The sequence below is a fragment of the Elephantulus edwardii genome, unplaced genomic scaffold (genome assembly GCF_000299155.1).
Source record: "Elephantulus edwardii isolate Elephantulus edwardi_28Jun2011 unplaced genomic scaffold, EleEdw1.0 scaffold00063, whole genome shotgun sequence".
Classification (NCBI taxonomy): Eukaryota; Metazoa; Chordata; class Mammalia; order Macroscelidea; family Macroscelididae; genus Elephantulus; species Elephantulus edwardii.
In genome coordinates, this window is record NW_006399813.1 from 6,041,093 (window position 1) to 6,063,092 (window position 22,000).

General features: G+C 49.8%; 1 protein-coding gene across 1 annotated transcript in view; it reads left to right on the forward strand.

Moving 5' to 3' along the window:
• IKBKE (inhibitor of kappa light polypeptide gene enhancer in B-cells, kinase epsilon) overlaps positions 1-21,432 on the forward strand; it is a 28,686-nt gene extending 7,254 nt beyond the window's left edge. The window contains exons 8-18 of the mRNA XM_006887929.1: positions 1,418-1,614; positions 2,390-2,454; positions 2,532-2,623; positions 2,734-2,820; positions 5,472-5,547; positions 6,376-6,488; positions 12,832-12,908; positions 16,349-16,388; positions 17,204-17,305; positions 18,904-19,000; positions 21,391-21,432. Of these exons, the coding sequence (XP_006887991.1) occupies positions 1,418-1,614; positions 2,390-2,454; positions 2,532-2,623; positions 2,734-2,820; positions 5,472-5,547; positions 6,376-6,488; positions 12,832-12,908; positions 16,349-16,388; positions 17,204-17,305; positions 18,904-19,000; positions 21,391-21,432 (988 nt within the window). The remainder of the gene's footprint in view (positions 1-1,417; positions 1,615-2,389; positions 2,455-2,531; positions 2,624-2,733; positions 2,821-5,471; positions 5,548-6,375; positions 6,489-12,831; positions 12,909-16,348; positions 16,389-17,203; positions 17,306-18,903; positions 19,001-21,390) is intronic.
• The last annotated feature ends 568 nt before the right edge of the window (positions 21,433-22,000 follow it).

Genomic DNA, 22,000 nt, shown 5'->3' on the forward strand with positions numbered 1-22,000 from the left:
CCTCCCAAAGCACATTCCGTGGTGTGTTTAGATATAAAAGCTTCAGGATCCAAACCCATTAACTTCGAAAATTACTAAATGCACCAAGTTAAAACTGAATGGCTTTCTTGACTGTGGGCTTCAGAGCGTTGGATAACTTGAGTATGCTAATATGCCTTGAGTCTTCCAGAAAGTGGGAGGGGGTCATTGCCCAAATGAGTTTGCTCATCCACACCTCCTATTATCTACTCGATCCTGACCCAGAGCAACTCTCTATGGCAATTCCAAGACTGTAAATCTTTATTGACAGAGACTGCCCATCTTTCTCCCTGGGAGTGGCTGGTGGACTCAAACTGCTGGCCAATGTGCTAGCAGCCTGATGTCTTGAGATAGAACCCTTTATTCCTGAAGCAGTTTTTGGGACAAGGTGAATTTTAGTGAGATGTGGTAGAAAGACATCAAAGCAATCAACACCTTTGGTACCAGCTGTCAGGAGATAAGGAGAAACGTTAATTTGGGCAAGTCCGCTGTCATAGGGATCACTCCAAAATGTTGAAGAGCAAGGATGTCAGTTTGGAGACTAAGGTGAGCCTGATTCGGGGCATGTTCTTTTCAATCACTTGTGCATCTGAGAGCTGGACAGTGACTAAGGATGACATAAGAATTGATGCCTTTGGACTGTGGTGTTGGAGAGGAGTACTGAATAGCCCATGCATGGACTGCAAAAAGAATGAACAAGTATGTCTTGGAAAGGGAGCACCCAGAGTGCTCCTTAGAGTCAAAGATGGCAAAGCTTCATCTCTCATTCTTTGGGCGTGTTGCTAGGAGAGGCAGTTCTTTGGAAAACGATATCATGCTTGGAAGGGTGCAGGGTCAGTGAAAGAGAGGAAGACCCCCATCGAGATGGATTGATAGTGGCTGCAACACTGGGTTCAAGTGTATCAGAGACGGTGAGGGTGGCACAGGAGAGGATGGGATTCAGGTCTGTTGTTCATAGGGTCTCTATGAGTCGTACTCACCTCCATAGCATCTAACAACAACAAAGACATTGGGACCCTTGGGTTCTATTCAAGGAGCTCTGGTGGCTCTGTGGATAAAGCATCTGGGTGAATCATCCACAGGAAAAAGATGAGACAATCTGCTCCTATAAAGATTTGCAGCCCTGGCCCCTCTGGGCAGTCTCTGTCCCCCAGGCTGGCTGGGAGTCCCTGTCGAGTGGACGGTGGTGGGGGATTCTGTTCCACTCTGCCTCCATCTGCCATAACAACTTTGTGTCTCCACCCTGGATAAAAGGGCAAAGCACCCCATTCCTTCCTCTACAGAGCTGAGCCTTCTCCACACACCAGTCTTCACTGGGACTTGGTCTTCTGAACCCCTCATCCCACCTGCTGTGCCCACCCTGATACCTCCTGTCCTCCCCTGTTCCCTGTGTGTCTAGGATTGCCATCTTTCTGGAGGCCGTTTACAAGCAGACGAGTGTGGCTCCCCAGAACCAGGAGTACCTCTTTGAGGGCCACCTCTGTGTCCTCGAGCCCAGCCTCTCAGCCCAGCACATCACCCACACCACAGCAAGCAGCCCCCTGACCCTGTTCAGCATGGCCAGCGAGACCCCCAAGGGGCTGCCCTTCAGGGACCGTGAGTCGAACCATCGTGGCTGGCTCTCTTCTGCCCTCTGAGTCTCCTCAGAACACAGCCGTCAGCAGCCCAGGACATTGCTTAGTCCTCTCCCTGGGTCTCTGGGTCCAGCTGGCAGGACTGGTTCTGACTCCATGTGTACCTGTCCATGCCGTGTGACCTGAGCTTTGCACTGTGAAGGGAACTCCGCAGCTTCCAGTGGGGAGATGGGTAAAAGCCTGAGACAAATATTCCCTCCACAAACACTGGGGCGGTCTTGGGTGTGTTTGTTGGAGGAAGCAGGAGCCTGAGCCTCTCTAGAGAAGGGGAGACATCAGGGTTCAGAGCTTCTCTAGAGCTGGGGAGGTATCAGGGTTCGGAGCTTCTCTAGAGAAAAGGAGGTAACTGGGTTGGGATTGATCCATTCCTAGCTCCTAACAAAAATATCCTCCTCCTTTGGACAGTTCCAGTTTCATCCTCTTTCTTTGGGTCTCCAAGGTTGGGAAGGGGAATTAACCTTGAAAGCCATTGATAGAAATAAGGATGATTTGGGGACCATTTTGTGTCTGCTGAGATGGGGCCTCAGGAAGCAGGGCCAAGTTCCCCAAAGTGGACGCTAGGAGGCAATGAAGGACCACAGCTGCTATGTTAGTGCCTTGGAGGTAGAGGCTGGGTCAGGCTTGGCATGTGGGGGGCTCTGAAGAGCGAGGGAGCCTGAGGTGGAAGATGGGGGGATGGGTGGCTGGGAGCTGGAATAAAGGGAAGCTGGCCTCTGAGGCAGGATCTTTGTCTGCAGCTGCTCTGGACATCCCCAAGTTTGTCCCCAAAGTGGACCTACAGGCCGATTACAGCACTGCCAAGGTGAGGGGCCACAGGTGGCCGGGAAGGAGTCCCCAGGGCAGGAGGTAGGGGACTGACCTGCCCGCTGTGTGTTTCAGGGTGTGCTGGGCGCTGGCTACCAGGCCCTGCGGCTCGCACAGACCCTGCTGGATGGGCAGGAGATGATGCTTCGGGGACTGCACTGGGTGGGGTGAGTACCCCAAGGACAAGGGTGGGCAGGTAAACAGCAGGCAACCCAGACTGTGTCCATGCCTCCCCGGGAGCTGGGAGCAGACCCCTGACTCGGTTCTCCCTGGGCAGTGAGGTGCTTCAGGCCACATGCAGGCGGACGCTGGAGGTCACGCGCACAGCCCTCCTCTTCCTTGGCAGCAGCCTGGGCACTGAGAGGTAGGTGTGCTGCCTCGGGCAGAGTCTGACCCCGAACTCAGCCCTCTCCTGACTCCTCAGTCCCCTCCCAACCCCTCAACCCCCATCTGATCCCTCAGCCCCCTTCTGACCCTTAGCTCTCCTCAGCCCCCCTCAACTGGGTTAATTGAGGGAGGAGGATAGTAGAGAGAAGGAGGACCACATGCCGGAGGGTTAGGAGATGAGAAATACAGGGACAGATCCCTGAACCTTTCCCGGCCTGTGGAGACCTGTGCTAGCAGAGGGGCAGAGACTGCCCAGCATGCCTGCTGCCCCACCCCTCGTGTCCCCAGCCCTCACCCTCGGGAAATACAGGGAGTTTCCTAGCAATGGACTTGGCTCGCTCTAGTCACTGCTGCCAACCCCTGGGCAGCACATGGTAGGACAGGACAGGTGGAGGGGGCAATGGGATGACAGAGTCCCTGCCAAGGCTGAGCCTCTCCAAATGGTGGCTTGAGGGTCATATAGAGCAAGATCTGTCAGCAAGGTTAGCGAATATCCCGTGAACAGAGCTCTGTCCAGGGCACAGGTCCAAAGACAGATGTGATCTCATCCCACAGAATGGCCCATGCTTCCCTGAATGATTCACCCTGAGAGCCCTTTCCAGGCCAGTGAGGGCTGACAGGGGGAGGCAGTGAGGGGAGACTAGAGGTGGGTAGAGGCCCACAGAATGGTCTGTGCTCCTCTGAATGGTTCACCCTGAGAGCTGCACCTATGAGGGCTGACAGGATGTTGGGGGGGAGGCAGTGAGGGGAGACCAGAGGTGGGTACAGGCAATCATGGAGGCCTTCCTGAAAGAAGTGGGGCTTTAGGGCTGGACAAAAAGAGAATACTTTGGGCGAGTTCTTGTGAAGAGATGGGGGAAAAGAGTAAAATTTGAGGGCAATGGGGGTGCTGGTGAGGTTTGTTGAAGTCATGGTCACAGTGAAAAATATCCCAGAATGATCCTGAACAGTACTGCAGAAGTAGAAGGAGAAAGCCATGGAGAAGTTTAAAGCCAGTTGCTGTGGAGTTGACCTTGATGATGATGAACCCCTTTGTTTCAGAATAGAAGAGAACTCCACAGCATTTTCAGGGACCAATTTTTCAGAATGTCGATCCCCAGGCCTTGCTTCTGAGGCTGGACTCCAACCTTCAACCTTTCCCTTACCAGCCTTGTGTGTAACCATTTAGGGGGTCACGAAACCCAAGCCCGCTGCTGTGGAGTATTGCCAGCCTTCAGTTACAACCCACGGTGACCCCATGTACAGGGTGGGTCTGCCCCGCAGGGTGTCCTAGGCTGTAAACTTTACAGAAGTAGACTGGCTGCACCTTTCTCTCTGGGCATGGCCGGTGGCGTCCGAACTCCGACCTGTCAGTGAGCAATCATGCTCTTTAGCTACTGCTCCACAAGGACCCTCTTTCAAGAGGTTAAACTCCAATAAAATGACAAAGAGTGGGTCCTTGTAAGTTCCAGGGCAGAAAAAAAGATGTGTAGATAAAGTTCCCCCAGTGCCCAGCCCTGACTTTTCCTGGGCTGCAGGAGTGACAGCCTGCCTGCCCCTGGCCTGGGGGCCTGGGGTCCCTGGCCACTGCTTATCCCTTTCTGGCGCCCAGGCCTCCTTTGAGATATGCAGTGTCTACTGGTGACTGACCGTCGGACTCCTCTGTACAATTATGTTTTCTCTGTCAAAGAATCAATGAGTTGATACATGAGCATCATATGAGCAGCTGCCCTGTAATTGTTCACTGTTGATTTTTCAGGGTCAGTTCCCTGGGGCCACCAGGGTGCTAATATTCTAGGTCTTGCCACACTGTGGTGGCTATGTGTCTACAGCGTAGATTATCAGTAAGCTGTTGGTATTCTTGAAATGCAGCTTCTTGAAAAGGATTTTCATTCTTTTCCTTTAGTTACCGCTCAGTTTTTAACTGGGGAGTTAATAGCTGTCTTGGGTCAGTCTAAGCAGCTCTGGGGACTTAGTGTAGCAAACTGTGCAGCTAACATGAAGGCCACATGTCTCCAGAAGTTCAAATACACCAGCCACTTCAAGGAAGAAGAGATGGGCAGTTCCCTCCTGTTAGGACTTAGAGCTTCCTAACCAAAGCAAAGCAAAGGAGGGCTGCTGTGAGTTGGAACCAACCCAATGACAGTGAGTCGTGAGCAAACGTGTCACTAGAGAGGTCCTGACTATGCTCAGCTAGTAACTGGAAGGTTGGCAGTTCAAACTCACCCAGCAGCACCATAGAAGGAAAACCTGGCAATCTGCTTTTATAAAGATTACGGCCAAGAAAACCTCATGAAGAAGTTCTACCCTGTAGCGTATGGAGTCACCAGGCATCTGAAGTGCTCAGCAGTGGTTCATAGATCCAAGGTGATGGGTCCACGTCAGTCTCTCTTTAATTCCTCCGAACGCCACAACTTCAGTGCGTAGGAGGGACCTCGCCAAACTGGCTCTTAGGTCTCCACCATGACACTCTCCAGAGACACCGCCAGCCAGCCAGCCCTAAAAATGCTACTCGGGTGTCACCAGAGCTTTCTGCCCGCTCCTCAGCTGTCTCCTAGCTGAGGCAGAGCTGTCTTCTATTTTTAAATTATTATTAATTTTAAGGAGCCTCCTCTCTTCCTCACCTCTTCTTCTTGAATCTCCCTCCAGGTTCACCGGCGTGGCTGGGAGGCCTGACACGCAGGAGCTGAACGGGGTCGCAGATCTGAGGTCCAGGCTGCGGACTGTGAGTGAGGCTGCGGCTGTGGGGGGTGTGAGAGTGTGTGTGTATGTAGGAGGAGGGATGTGATGGGGAGCATGTGTGGAGTGTTTGTGGAGGGAGAGGGTGTGGAGGTGAGTGTGCAGGGCGTGGTGATGAGTAGTGGTGTGGCGGGGAGTGTATGTGGAGGGTGTAGGGGTGTGTAGAGATGTGGGGGTGAGCATGAGGTGTATGTGAGTGGAGGTGTGGTGGGGAGTGTGTATATAAGTTGTGTGGGGAGAGTTGGGGTGAAGGAGTGATGTGAGGTATGTGGGGAGAATTGGAATATGGAAAAGATGTGGGATGTGGGGGGAGAGTTGGGGTGTAGGTGTGGTGGGGAGTGTGTGGACCTGTGGGGAAAGATGGGATGTGGGTGTGTGGGATGTGTGGACGTGTGTGGAGAATTGGGGTATTGAAGTAAGTGTGTGAGATGAGTGGACATGTGGGGAGAGTTGAGGTGTGGAGGGGTGTGTTTGTGGGGGAAAGTTGGGGTGGAGAGTTGGGGTACAGAAATGAGTGTGTGGAGAGAGTTGGGATACAGAGGTGAATGTGAAGAGACTTGGGATGTAGAGGTAATTATGGGATGTGGGTGTAGTTTGGGTACAGAGGAGTAGTGGGGAGTGTGTATGTATGTGGGGGGTGTTGGGGTACAGAGGTGAGTGTGGGTGCAGGAACGTGGAGGGGTGGGGCAGTGTGCATGTGTGTGAGTGTGTCTGAGTGTGTGTTAGTATTTGAGTGTGTGTGTGGCAATGGCCCTTGTGAGGAGCAGAGCTGGAGGTGGGGCGTTCATCAGCCAGGCTGCCTTCTGCCCTTCAGCTGGCTGAGGTCCTCTCCAGATGTGCCCAGAACATCACAGAGACCCAAACAAGCCTGAGAAGCCTGAGCTTGGAGCTGGCGAAGAACCGGGATCAGGTACATGAGGACAGAAGGTCTGTGGGACTTCCTTCTTTTGGGGGAGGGGGTGGGAGCAGTGCAGTGCACCAAACTAAAGCCCCAGCGGCCTTTTCAGGGCCCGACCTGCTCTCTCCTGTTTGGAGTCAAGGGTGCTGGGGGTCCTTAGGAATGGACAAGACCCTCCCCAACGCTGGGCCACAGGGAGAAACGGACTGGAGGGCCTTATCTCCCTGGGAGTGTAGGGTGAGTTAGGCCTCAGAGCAGGGATAATAGTTCTGAGTAAGGACAGACTGCTTCCCTAGTTCTCTTCTGAGCCTGGGGTTCTGCATCAGGCCCTTGGAGAAGTCCTCACATATCCTTCAGTTCACAACACAGTGACAGCGTTCCTATAGTGTATTTTGCATGGGAAGAAGGTCACTAAGGGGATCGTTAACGCTGAGTCACAGCCAGTGACCTGTCCTGGAGAACGGAGCCTGAGACTCCTTATGAGGCAGGACGTCATCCCACATGTCTTGGGCACGCTGTCCGGAGGGACACCATGCATGGTTAATTAGTGTCAGCGAAGGAGAGGAAGACCCTCAGCGGGATGGCTTGTCACAGAGGCTGCAGGGGTGGCTTCAGTCTGGAATGACTGAGAGGCAGGGCAGGACGGGCGGAGTCTCAGTCTGTCCTACTGTGGGGGTCACTGTGGACCTGAGCTGACTCGACAGCCCCTAACAATAACAGCAGCCGGTCAGTGACGAGGACAGCAGTGACGAGGACAGCAGTAAACAGGCCGTGCTTGTCCATGTCTAAAACCCAAGCTCCTGGCCTACACCAAGGTTGTAATAGCTGTAAGTACCCTTCCCAAGGCAAAGTTATAAAGATGAAAAGGGGATTTGAGGCGATCAGAGGCAGAGAGAGGTGGGGAGAGGAGCTGATGTTTGAATGGGTTTCTGTTTTGGATGGTGAACACTCTGTAAATATTAGTGATAGCTACACAATATAACACTGTGAATGTAATGAATGAAACAGACTTGAGTGCTTAAATATAGTAAAAATGAAAAATAAATTAAGGGTGAAAAGCCTCTCCTCTCCTCTCCTCTCCCCTCCCCTCCCCTCCCCTCCTGTCTCCTTTGCTCTTCTCACATTTTAAGAAATATGAGAATAGCCTTCTACCCTGAGCTTGATGTGTACCCCTCCCCTTTGACCTACACAGAACAGAGCCCCCAGCCTCGCTCAGCCCAAGACACAGACAAGGCAGTGCCCTCTGGGAACACACCACCAGATCCCCTTCAGCCCCTACACAGATCTATAATCCTATATTCTCAATTTAAAATATGAAAATTTGAAAACCATAGATTTCACTATTCTGTTCTATAGATTGCTGTCATCAAGTTATCTCCCTCTGATCCAAGTTGATCTTAGTAAACTCTGACCCCATCCCACATCATCTGTGTGGTCACTGTGTGTCCACGGCCATCCTTGCAGCTAATGTGCTAATCCATCTCTGTTGTTGTGGGGTCCTCTCTAGTGATTGATCCTATGTGATATGTGTGAAATAAACAAGTCAGATCCATATCCCGTTGTGATCCCTAAGAAGTCCATTGGCTCACTTTGAGACGTAGATTGCCAGTCCTTTCTTCCTAGTCTTTCTGAGTATGGACAGTGAAATCTGACCACTATGGGTCATGTGTTGGCATTTGAAATAGCAGCAGCATAACTTCCAGTGTCACACAGGCCACCACCGTGTGGCAAACTGACAGATGTGTGTTGGGAGGTTCTTTTATTTGTATTTATTCCACTTCCTACTCTTATTGCAAGGAGCGCTGATGGCCTAGTGAGTGGTAAGAAGCTGCACTGCAATCCCAAAGGCATGCAGTTCAAATCCACCAGCTTCTCCACAGGAGAAGGATGGACAATCTCCTCCCATGGGATTAATTGCATCTGAAAACCCACTAGAGGGTCAGCTATGAGTCGCTTCTCACCTCACAGCACACAACAGTAGCAACTACTATTGCTAGGGAGCTCCAGTGGCCTAGTGGCAAGAAATGTCAATACAATTCTAAAGGTACACAGTTCAAATTCACCAGCTCCTCTGCGGGGTGAAGGATGAGCAGTCTCTACCCAGGTGATTAACTGCCTCTGAAAACCCATTGGAGGGTCAGCTGTGGGTCGATTCTGACTCGATGGCACCAGAAATAACTACTATTGCTACCATGAGTATTTTCACAGTTCTCTAAAAACAAAACATACCTGTATTGGACTCTAAAGTCCCCCTTCAGACCCTGCTGAGGTGTTCCACAGTGTACCATGTGTACACCAAATTACCTTTTAAATACTGAAAAAAACCCACCACCTCAACAACCCATCTAACAAAACATAACAAGCAAATCAAAATCTGAAATATTGAGCATTTTGGATAAAGACTGCGTGTGTGAGCCAAGCCTCCTCTAACACTCGTGTCCTTGGGAGGGAAAGCTTTTGGGGGGCCCAGCAAAGCCGTAAGAACAAGCTCCCAGCCCACTGCAGAGAGCTGAGGTGGGGTCCTAAGAGCAGGTGGTGCTGGGTTGCCCGAGGGTGGGGAAGAACTCACACCCACACACCCAGCACAGCAAACAAAAGCATGTGTCCAGTTGGAACAATCCAGATCTTCAAGCACAGGCTGAAAGGTTCTCCCAGAGTCACTTCCCTGCCCTCAGGAAGGACCCTCCTCTTGTTTTAAACAGACATCATTGATTCAATCTTGTGCTAAATCATTTTCAAACCGTTCTTTAAATTCCTCTCTGTGTCAGGCACTGGGCATGCCAACAAGACACTTCTGCCCTCTGCTGGTGACCAGAAGAGGAACCTCTTCTCACCTGGGCCCTAGGCCCTCTTTACACTTGGCCCAGAGCTGCTCCTCCTGCTGCTTTTTCTTTTAAAAATGTAATTTTTAAAAAATTATCATAGTTTAGGTAATATCTACAGAATAGTTTTCCACTCAACGGTTCATGCACATCCCCCCCCGCCCCCCATTGATTGCAATTCCTTTTAAGTAACAGCACTCTCCCCACTTCCTTCTTGGGTGCCTTATTTCCATTTATCCTTTTGCCTCATCCCTTCCTGCCATGTGAGCTTTATTTTTAGGCAAACTCTGCCTTTTTGTCCTCATGTGGCTGGTTATACTGAGGAATACATTTGTTATTCACCATATCTCAAAAAATTTATTGTCCCTTTCTACAAAGATCGACGCTGAAAGCGAAGAAGGAAGCCCCTGCCCCTCCCAAAACTGAAGCCAACGCATAGGCATTAAAGGCCAAGAAGGCAGTCCTGACGGGCATCCACAGCCAAAAAAAAAAAGAAGATCCGCACGTCACCCACGTTCTGGCGGCCTAAGATGCTGAGACTCTGAAGGCAGCCCAAATACCCCCGGAAGAACATCCCCAGGAGAAACAAGCTTGACCACTACGCCATCATCAAATTTCCACTGGCCACTGAGTCAGCCATGAAGAAGACAGAAGATAACAACACACTTGTGTTCATTGTGGATGTCAAGGCCAACAAGCACCAAATCAAACAAGCTGTAAAGAAGCTCTGACACTGATGTGGCCAAGGTCAACACTTTGATGAGGCCTGATGGAAAGGCCTATGTTCGACTTGCTCCTGATTATGATGCTTTGGATGTTGCCAACAAAATTGGGATCATCTAAACTGAGTCCAGGGGGCTAATTCTAAATACAAATTCTAAATAAATAAAAGATTTTCTCACCAGAACCACCCCCCTCATTGCCATCCAGTCAGAACCAGCTCTGATGACGCTTCAGTGGGTTTCTGAGGCTGTAAGTTGCATGGGAGGAGATTTATGTATCGCATGTCCATCTTTCTCCCTCTGAGCAACTGGTGTATTTGAACCAACAGAGAGACCCTGCCTGTGAGTTGAGCAGCTCAGCATCCCGTGAGTTGGCTACACTACCAGCCCCCATCCACTAGATAGTTCTGTCTGTTGGTGGAAAGGTGAGCCTCGGGGGCAGATTTAATTCCAAGCCACCATCTGAGGTCCCACCAGTCTCCATCAGATCTATAAGTTCTATCTTTTCATGATTTTGACATTTTTCTACTTTTTTTTTCTTCCCCCTGGCCAGGATTTTCTTTCCTTTTTTTAAAATTCTATACTAATTTATTTACATAATTCAAATACATTTATTGTTTTTGAGAACAGATTCTTTCCATTTCCCTCACCCCAACCCATAAAATTGTACAACCCCATGATTAATCCCCCCCTCTGCCTGCACATCCTCAGCCCTCTACTTCCCACCCTTTCCTCCCCCCTAAGCCTTATACCCATTCTACAATAATGGTTTTATCCAATATTTATCCTTGTGGGACTGAGTTCATTCACTCAGCATAATGCTCTCCAGTCCCTTCCAAGTTAGGCAATAACTTATGAAATCTTTGCTCTTGCATGCTGCATAGTATTCCATTGTGTGACTGTACCATAATTTCTAAATCCATTTGTTTGTGGCTGAACATGTGGGCTATTTCCATGTTCTTATAAATAACACAGGGATGAAATTGGTGTACAGATCGTCTCACAAGCTTTTAAGACCACACTACTCATCAAAGTCAGATGTAGCACATTGTCTTAGTGGACTCTGTTATGCCAGTTGACCTCAATGTCCCCCAAGACTGTAGTTCCAAGACCCCAATCCCTCATTGACTCATTCCCTCAAGATATTTGACTATGGCTCAGAATCAGAAATGTTCCAGACTTTACCCCTTAGCTTTGGATGTATTCAGATGTATTCCACATATGTGGAAATACCCTCTGCCAAATTCTATCTAATCACTTGTATGCCTCTGGCCTATACCATAGTGAGTTGTGCTTCTAACCCAAAGGCAGCCCTTCTCTGGCAGTTTGAATCCACCAGTGACCCCACTGGAGAAAGTCTCCTTCTGTGTGATCTACAGCCTCTGAAAACTCATGGGAGGGTCAGCTGTGAGTTGGTTCTGACTCAATGGCAGTACATTGGGTTAAGTTCAGTTGTTACTTCCCTCCACATTTTCACATCTGTTTGTTTAGCTTTCCTGTCTACATCTGTATCTTCTTGTTTGCTATTACTATTATTGCAGGATTGTGTACATAATAGTGTTTGTCTTTGTTGTCTTTTACTCTTGTGATCCACTCGTGTCTTCTCTGCTGCTGGACCAGAACTTATTGTAGGCTCTCTCCTCAACTTAGTGGCCGTGTTAAAGACCAGTGTCCTGACACCTCTCCTGCTTGGCTTCTTATCTGTTTATTTAATAGTTTCTAATTACACGATGTTGTTGCAATCTCTTCACCATGGATGACCTTCTGGTGTCTGAGACACTGATGGCACACATTCCAGCGTCAGAGCACCCCACAAGCTACACTAGTACAGCAGACTGACATACAAGTGCTGTAGTAATAGGAGCAAATGATAATATCCAAGCCTAGAGATACATCTAGGTTAAAAATAATTGGCAACATGCAAACTATTCCCCAATAACTGAACTGATAGATAGATATTACACCCCAAAAGTAAACTGTAAAGACAACCAAGCATACAAATATCATAACACAGGACACTCTTTTCAGATCACAGCTGAGGCCCCTGGTGGCTCATCAGGTTAGGTTCCTGGGTAAGGATATTGGCACAGACAGTGGCAGTGCTAAATCTTAGGTAATGGTTCTCAGCATAGGCCCGAGGGCCACTATGCCCAAGGGCCCATAGGCCCCTGGAGGGGTTCAGCATGCCAGGCCCACTGTGGGCAGGACTGCAGAACAACAACAAAAATACATGGAAGAGTGTGAGAGAGAACCCACCAGACAGAGAGACAGGCAGATGTAGATATTTAATAGGTATTGACTGGCTCCAAGGTACCTCAAATAAGCTTAGCCAAAGGACAGCTGCTGTTCCCAGACTGGCCCCTGAAGTCACAGTCATGAGGCTCCTCCCCTTATTCCCACCTCAATCCCACCCCCACCTCAGTATCATGCTCTCCCACCTCAGTATCATGCTCTCCCACCTCAGTCTCAGCCTCTCCCACCTCAGTCCTATCTCCCACCTCAGTATCACTCTCTCCCACCTCAGGCTCACCCTCTCCCACTGCAGTCACACCCCACACCTCAGTCTCAACCCCTCCTCTGTCTCACCCTCTCCCACCTCAGTCACATCACACACCTCAGTCTCACCCCCTCCTCAGTCTCACCCTCTCCCACCTCAGTCACATCACACACTTCAGTCTCACCCCCTCCTCAGTCTCACCCTCTCCCACCTCAGTCACACCCCACACCTCAGTCTCACCCTCTCCTACTGCAGTCCCACCTTCTCCCCCATCCTTTTCTTCCTGCCCAGAGGTTCTCCCATCGACTAGCCTTTTGTCTTCTGCCCACAGCATCCAGCAGATTCAGTGTTGTTTAGACAAGATGTACTTCATCTACACACAGTTCAAGAAATCCAGAATGAGACCAGGTGAGTCTGGAGAGAGCACATACTTTATAAGCAGTTTCCTTCCCTCTGGGTCACTCCGTCATACTTGATCTGATATTTTTAGGGGTCTATGCATAAATAGTGCTCTGTGCACCTCTTAATGGACTTGAATCAATGACTTTTCAATTAGTAGCCAAGTGTATTAACCATTCACACTACCTGAGCACTGTTATTCTCTCCATTCTATAGATGAGGAAACTAAGAAAGGGCAGATAACTTAGGGTAGGTACCTTGTCCAAGACCACACATAAGTGCGAAGCTGGGATTCAAATCCAGGTAACCAGTCCAACTGTTTCTAACTACCACATTATACACCCTCAAGAGAGTTTCATTTATTTGATCCTGGAGAGTCCCTTTTTAAATTTTATTATGATTTTTTTTTTAAAATTTATCATTATTTTATATTTTGTGTGTACCATCAAATCAGATCTGACTGGTACAGGAGATTTCCCCCCTTCTCCAGCAGAGCATCTGGTGGATTTGAACTGCATACCTCTGGGATTGCAGTGCAGCTTCTTGCCACTAAGCCACTAAAGCTCCCTTTATTTTATTGTGATTTTAAAGAAAGTTTATACAAGGTTGGGTTTTCATTTCAGTAGCTTTAATGGCATAAGTTTTAACAGGAACCAGGGAGAATAATGTCTATATGGTTGTCATAAAAACAAGCTGGTTTTAGAAGAGGCTGTGGCAATTGGGATATCATTGCCATTGTCAGACAGATTTTGGTTGAAAGCAGAAAGTACCAGAAGAATGTCTATCTGTGTTTAATTGACAATGCAAAAGTATTTGTGTGAATCACAGCAAATTGTGACTAACCTTGAGAAGAATGGGAATCTCAGAACACCTGATCGTGCCCATGTAAATCTTATACTTAGGTCAGGAAGGAGTTGTCTGAACACTGCATGGTTCAAAATCAAGAAAAGATTTTGTCAGGATGTGTCCTTTCTCCATACCTTCTCAATTTATATTCAGGAGGCTGGACTCTATGAAGAAGAATGTGGCATCAGGATTGGAGGAAGACTCATCAACATCCTGCATTATGCAGATGACACAGCCTTGCTTGCTGAAACTGAGGAGGATCTGAAGCATTTGCTGCAGAAGGTCAAGGACTGCAGTCTTCAATATGGATTGCATTTCCATATCCAGGAAACAAAGATTTTCTCCACTGGATCAATTGTCAGCATCATGATAGGTGGAGAAGAGATTGAGATTGTTAACAATTTCATCTTACTTGGGTCTACAATCAACCCTCTTGGCACCAGCAATCAAGAAATAAAAAGATGAGTTGCTTTGAGAAAGTCTGCCATCAGGGACCTCTCCAGAGTGCTAAGGAGCAACAATGTCAGTCTAGAGTCTAAGGTGTGCTTGATCCAGGCTATATTCTTTGAAATTACTTGCTATGCATCAGAGAGCTGGACAATGACTAAGGATGACAGAAGAAGAATTGATGCCTTTGAGTTGTGTTACTGGAGAATAGTACTGAACATACCATGGACAAGCAGATCAGTCCTGGAGAGGGTGAAAGCAGGCTGCTCCTTGGAGTCAAGGACTGTGAAGCTCTGTCTCACATATTTAGGGCATGTTACCAGAGGAGGGACCAGTCCTTGGAGAAGGACATCATGCTTGAAAGGGTGGAAGGTCAGTGTAAGAGATGAAGACCCTGGATGAGATAGATTGATTGATTGTGGTAGTGGGGCCAGGTGTGTCAGGGAGAGTGAGATTGGCTCAAGACAGGGCAAGAATCAGAGCTATTGTTCATAGGGTCGCTATGAATCATGATCGACTCCATGTACAGAACAACATCAACAAGAAGAAGTTGCACCTTTGGAGAACAATGGACAGTCCCCTCTCATGTGATTTATAGCCTCTGAAACCAGCTGGAAGGTCAGCTAGGAGTCAATTCTGACTGTACAGCAATGGATGAGAATTAACACCCAGGGTGCTAAAAGATCCTGTTCTGAAAAAAACTATTTTCATGACATTCTCTTGCTTTTGTGTACACACACGCACTTACGCACGCGTGCGCACAATGCCTGTGTGGTTCATAATAAGGATAAGACACCAGGCTCAGTGAAGTGAAATCACTGCCTTGCAGTTAGAAAACCTAGTTGCCTTCAAGTCTCCTCTGACTTATGGAGGCCCCGTGAGTGTCAGAGCAGAACTGTGGTTTTCAGTGGTTGGTTTCTCAGAAGAGGATTGCCAGACCTTTCTTCCAAGGTGCTTCTGGGAGTACTTGAACTTCCAGCATTTCAGTGAGTTGTAGAGTGCATGACAATGGCTGGTTTACAATACCCAAGGACTGGCCGCCTGCTAAGATGAGGCAGGGCTGAGCTCTGTCTCACAGCTCAGGGACTTCACAAGTGTTCTCAGCTGGCTGGCAAGCCCTGGAAGAAGAGAGTCCTGGAAGGTGCTGGAGTGGAGGTGGAGGCAAACTTCTCACATGCTTGCATGTTGGTACTGCCTCCAACAGGGAGACCATTCCCTCAAGGCCCAGGAGGGGGCAGCATTTTCCTAAAGCAGTGAGCCTAAGGCTTCTTTAGACAGTAAAGCCTCTCATTCAAGGCAGGATCAGCAATCTCCCTGAGCCTTCTGGCAAAAATGGCTAAACTGAGAATAAAAGGGTAAAGGTGGGTGACCTGGCTGTGCCTGCAGGCGAAGGAGGCTGGACGGGACCTGCCACAGATGCCCGTCCTCCTGGGAGGGTGTGCTGGGTGAGGGGCAGCAGTTAACCAAGCATTTCAAGGGCAGCCTGGGATCCACCTGGAGCCTGACTGTCACCCCATCCCACCCCGTGCACTATGGGTTGCTGTCTTCCGAACCCCAAAATCATTTCTCTGCAGCTTCTTTACGTCTCGGCTAATGTTGTTGTTGTGTACCATCGAGTTGGAACCCACCCACAGCTGACCCTCCAGTGGGTTTTCAGAGGCAGTTAATTGCATGGGAAGAGATTGCCCACCCTCTTGTGGAGCAGCTGGCGTATTTGAACCATGTGCCTTCAGGATTGCAGCACAAGTTCTTACCACTAGGCCATCAGAGGTCCCTGTTATTAATAGTATGCAATTCTGTAAATAATAATTTCACTTCTTTGGCCTATGAGTTGGGTTGACATTAAAACAATAGTTAAAGTGTTCAGTGTTGGAGTCTTCCCAGAAGTGTCTTGGAAGAAAGGCCTGGCAATCTACTTCAAGGACCGGGCTGTTGAAAACCCTGTGAAGTACAGTTCTACTCTGGCATGCAGGACTCCACGACGGCTCAGAACCAGCTCAGTGAAATCCCTCAGCCCTTCCTGGCCCTACTTGGCAATGGTTCTCCTGGAGCTGGGAAGCTGTCTTCATCTGTGTCCCCGTGCCGCATCCCAAAGTCCTCAGCCCAGGCCCCACCCATTTCATTTGATTAAGAGGTTCCATTCCTATGTCCTCCAGGGCTTGGCTACAACGAGGAGCAGATCCACAAGCTGGATAAGTGAGTGGCCTGGGTTGATGGGTGGGCAACAGGGTGGTGGCACCAGAGTGTCCTTCCAGTCGCACATGAGGCTGTGGAGGGCCTGACTTAGGCTGCGTGAGGAGGTGAAGGGGCCACTTGGTGCCTGGGCTAGTCAGGCAGGTTGACTGGGGCGGGGAGAGATTGTGCGGCTGAGTTGAAGGGAGGCCCCTGGGAGGTCATTCTAATATGACTGTATTTGCTTCTGATCAGAAGCAAGATGGTTTGTTTATAGGACGAGTTTCCTTAATTGACCTCTCCAATTCACCACCCATCCCTTCCTGTCCCTGCCCTCTGCCAGGCCCTTCCCTTGTGCTTCCTGCACTGCTCTGTCCTAGACACCCACCTGCTAGAGGTCTCCCAACGGAGGGAAGTAGTTAAGGCTCCCCACCAGCCCCCTACACCACACACACACACACACACACACACACACACACACACACAGACACTCATTCATTCTCTCTCCCCCGCCCCCTGCCCCATGCCCCAACCCTTTCCCTTCAGGGATTAAGCTTGAAAGTGCACTCCAGTTCCCCGGAGCCCTAGACCTCCTTCCCATCTCTGTTAACACATGTGTTTTGCCCACTTGTCTGGCGTATGGGACCCACATGTATGATCATCCTCTCTTCCTTCCCCAAGACAGAGTACCAGTGACCAATCCCAGTGACAGCGTCCCCACTGCAGCCCCAGGGCTGGGCACTGGGCCTCTCAGTGGTGGAAACCTAGAGATGCTGGGCCTGTACTCAGAGGTGTCTCTGGATGCTCGCCTCTGTGTCTCAGTTTCTCTGTCTTTGCAGAGTGAATTTCAGCCATTTAGCCAAGAGGCTGCTGCAGGTGTTCCAGGAGGAGCGTGTGCAGAAGTATCAGGCGGCCCTGGTCACACACGGCAAGCGCATGAGGTAACAGGCCAGCCACTCTGCAGAGCTTCAGGGGATGAGCCCTCTGGGATGGTGGCACTGGGCTTTGCAGAGCCCTGATGGAGAGGGGTCACAAAGGAAGACTGGGAAATGGCCATCTGGGGAATCAAGAGGCCTGCTGGGCAGTTTCTCAAAATTAGCTCCTTTAGACCCCTACAATAGCTAATCTATGGAGTGGCTCTTATCACTCCATTTCACTGATGAAGAAAGTGAGGCTTGGAAAATAGATCTGAGCCTTCACATTGCACAGCTGGGAAACAGCAGACCCAGGACTAACACATGTGATACATCCTTCTGCAATCTGGGTTCTTTCCACCATCCCAGCTGGTTGTACTGGAAACTCCCTCTCTAGGGAAGGATTATGGGCTTCGAAGCAGGCAAGGACCTCTGACCTCTGGGGCATAGTCTTCAGGGAGTTACGGTGTTAAGCCCAAGAGGTCATGTCGCTAGTTCAAATCCACCTGGCGTGATGGGTGGTCCCCTCCTGTTAGGATTTACAGCCCTGGAAACCAGATGGAGGGTTTCTGAGTAAGAACCAACTTGATGGCAGGGCGTTTGAGTTCAGTTGAAGAAGACAGAGATGCAGCCCTAGTGGTTAAAACATGACTACTGACTAAAAGGTTGACGGTTCAAACTCACCAGCTGCTCTATGGAAGGATAAGCAGTTTGGTTCCATATAGATTTACAGCCTTGGGGACCTTGTGGGGCTGCTCTACTTTTTCCTACACGGTTGCAAGGATGGCAGTCGGATTTTTTGAGTCTTAAGGAAGGGAGCAGGGATGATCAGTAGCCTTTAAACAGAACCCTCTCTCACAGTGACCCCTCTCATACCACTCCTCTCACATGGTCCCGTTTAGGAGTTTCAGATTCTCCCCTCACAGACAGTTTCTTACCCCCTTCCCCTGCCTGCATTAACATTAGCCCCAGAAGAGTAAGGGCTCCTGCAGCCTGGCCTGTGTTGGGTTGAATGCAGCTGGGACCTACCCTCACATCAGAATCTCAGTGCCTGACACCCCCAGCTCCCTGCCCAGCCCAGCCTCAGTCCTCACTGTCTAGGTCTGGAGCAGGGCTGGGCCATCAGCATTTTATAAAGCTCCCCTGGAAGTCCTCCTGAGGAAGACTGAGAATCCTGGTTGCATCTCTTGGACCCTGGCTTTCTCTATGCGATAGGGAGAATATTCTTGTGCATTCCTGTCACTTAGAGGGAAAACCCAAAACCATGGCTGAGTCTGGTGTGGGTGGTGACTCAGCTTGTGTGGGTGGCTCCTCCGGCTCTCAGGAGCCTTACCTGGCACCTGGCTCGTAGCTGCCAGTGTGTGTTACCTGGCCCCTGGGCACTGCATCTTTGCAATGTGTTGTCCCCACTGTGATTCTAATGGGACCCTTCCCCATCAGCCTTAACCAGAACGGCTCATTGGTGCAAAGAAATTATTACAATAGAGACGCTGGGTGCTGAGGGTTTCCAGAAGGGCTGACAAAGTGAGGAAGGGAAAGGGCTGGGACCCGCCCAGGGGACGGCTGGGGTGATGAGAGACAGAGAACCAAGTCCCCCTCTGACTCTGTCTGTCTGCTCTCTGAAGGATGGTGCATGAGACCAGGAACCACTTGCGCCTTGTCGGCTGCTCCGTGGCTGCCTGCAACACGGAAGCCCAGGGGGCGCAGGAGAACCTCAGCAAGGTGCGTGGCCAGTGACGTGAGAGCCAGGTGGGCAGTCAGGCGCTGTGACATTCGGTTGTTCCCTGCCCCTGGGAACAGATACCCTACCTATCATCTGTCTTTTTTGCGTGCCAAATTTTTCTTTCTACCTTTCTCCCCCCTCGCTTGCTTCTCATCTCTGTCTTCTCTCCACAATTGGTTCTATCTGTGCGTAAATGATTTCTTAGCTTTTCAGATTAGTGGTCTGATAATTGTACTGTCCTAAGTGACTTATGACACTCAGAATAATCTTTCCTTATTTCGTCCATGTTGTGCATTATTTCACAAATTCCTGATCATTTTCCGCTGATGCATCTTACTCCATTGGGTAAATGTACCACAGTTGTATCGATCATTGGTCCACTAATGGACACTTGAGTTGTTTCCAACTCTTTGCTTTTGTAGAGGAAACAGCAACCTTGGACCAATTCAGCCTGTGGGTTGGGAGGTCTCTGAGCTCACCTGTGCCCTGAGGTGGGGAGGGAGACTGAAAGGAAGGTGCTAGGTGGAAGAGTGGAAAACAAAAAAGTGGTATATGCTTATATGGAACAGCACTCAGCCACACGGGAGCTCTGCTGGCCTAGCGGTAACAAGCTGTGCTGCCATCTCAAAGGTACACAGTTTGAGTCCACCAGCTGCTCCGTGGGAGAAGGATGGACAGTCTTCTCCTGTGTGATTTATTGCCTCTAAAAACTCTCTGGATGGTCAGCTGCGGGTCAGATCTGACTCCATGGTACACAACAACAACAACTCAGCTACACAGAAAAATGGCTCGCTGATCCATGTCAATGTGGCTGAAGCTTGAGGACTTTACGCTGAATGCTCAGGTCACTACGAGGGCAGAGACCCTGGAATGCTGGACTTGGGAGCGCTACTGTGCAGACTGGGAGGGAGACACCAGTGTGGAAGCTCCCGCTCTCCTCTCTTCTGCCCTGTTCTCTGGGAGGAGACCAGAACCTGACAGCTCAGGGAAGCTACCGGCTTTGCCACCGGGAGCAGCAAAGGGCTGCTGTTTTTAGTATAACTGGTGCTGCCTGCGCTCTGTGTGGAACGACACCGTGAAGTCCGTTCATGCCACAAAAGGTTCCACGCTTGCCTACTAACCAGAGAAGTGGGAGCCTCAGAAGCAGCATCACCTGCTGGAGGACCTGGTGGGCACGGTTCCGCTCTGAGCACATGGGGTCACCATGGGCTAAAATTGACTCTGAAGCAACGAACAGAATTGCTTTGAGGAGACAAACATACCAGTGGCAAAGAAAAGGCAGGGCCCCTCACTCCTTCCCTGCGGTGCATGAGTTAGGTCAGATGTAAAGGAACTCTCTGGATCCTTACATTCAAGAAAAGATAAATGAAGGTAGTTAGGTTGGCTACATTCCTGAGTGGGAAGGATGAGGTGGTGGGGAGCTGGGAAAATGCAGGTAGATCCAGAATTGGTAGATGCAGGTTGGGGTACCTTTTCTGATGTGTTACCTTTTTCTTGCCCCCCTCACCCATAAATTCTCTTCCTTCTTTTTTTTTCTATAATTATATTTTATTAATTTTCATAAACATTTACAGAGATTTTGGGTTTCCATTCATTCATTGTTGCACTATTCTCTCTACCGTCCTCCCAGTTTGTTCTTGTCCAAATGCCACAGTGCTTGTCAAAGTCAGTTCTGATTAATCTTCTTTGTCAGTGTGTCCTTTGCCATTCCCTATCACTCCTCCCTGAGAGAGACTTCACCCTGATTCATAAGGAAAAGGGGATGGCGTATTCTCTTAGCTACTTCCTGCTGAAAAGGGATGCTGGGGGTTTCAGGGTGAAGATCTTCTCTCACTACTCTAAAGGGCCCCTTTGGCAGTAGGAAACACATAGACTATTATGGAGATTGATTTTGGAATTTAGATGCACTCTTATTGATTGTGCTTGGCCGTACATGTTCATATCCTTGAAGATGTATCATGGGGGTGTTGCAACCTAGAAGACACAAATTTGACTAACAAGTTATAAGTACATAAATTCTCTTCCTTCTGATTGAAATGTGACTTTCCTCAGATCCTTGACCGGCTGTCTCAGCAGCTACCTCAGGATCCAGAGGCAGAGGCTCAGGCCTCCCTGCCCCCCACAGGCCCTCATTCCAGCCAAAATGACTTGATTCTCCAGTAAGTGCACAAGAGTGTATGTAAGTGTGGGTGTGAGGGGGTGTTGAGTGGGAGTAGAATGTGGAGTCAGAGCCAGAGGGGACTGACCTACTGCCAGCCTGGGCCTTAGCGGCTCAGAGCCTGCAGGGGGTGGGGGTGGAGAGGAGGGTGGGCGGTCCTTGTAGGGCGCAGGAAGGGGCTGGGCAGCATGGCCCTGGCTCAGCTGGCTCTCCTGCCTGTGCCCTGACCAGCATGCAGGAGCTTCACAAGGAGATGAAGCTGCTGGCCTTTGACCTCCAGGACAACAACCGCATCATCCAACGGTAAGGAGCTCCCGCCTGTCTCTCCGGGGAGGGCTGGGTCATCCTGCTGCCCTTGGCCTTGGAGCGCAGAGCCCCTGAGCCTTCCAAGCACATTTGATGGTTCTTGTTGTTATGTGCCATCAAGTCACCTGCGACTCATAGCGACCCTGTGTACAATAGCTCTGAATCCTGCCCTATCCTGAGCCAATCTCTTCGTCTCCGACAGACCTGATCTCATTTCTCCAGTCACTGAATCAATGTGTCTGTTTTCCATGTCATGTCGGACACGCTTAGGCCTTGTCCACGGCGAGCTGTCACTCCTCATCATGTGGGCTATCATGTGTAGCCTAGGATGTCGCCTCGGTGCAGTCAGAGATGGGCGGTGGGGAGGCATGTGAATTTGTGCCTGCATCTAGGGCCCTATAGAGCATATTCCTCCATGTCTGATGCAAAACCTTTCGTCAGGCCATCTCCTCAAGCCTGCTATTTATCTTTGGAGTGGGTATCATTTCATACACTGGGTAATGGCAGCCAGACAGGATGTGTTGATTGCTCAAGG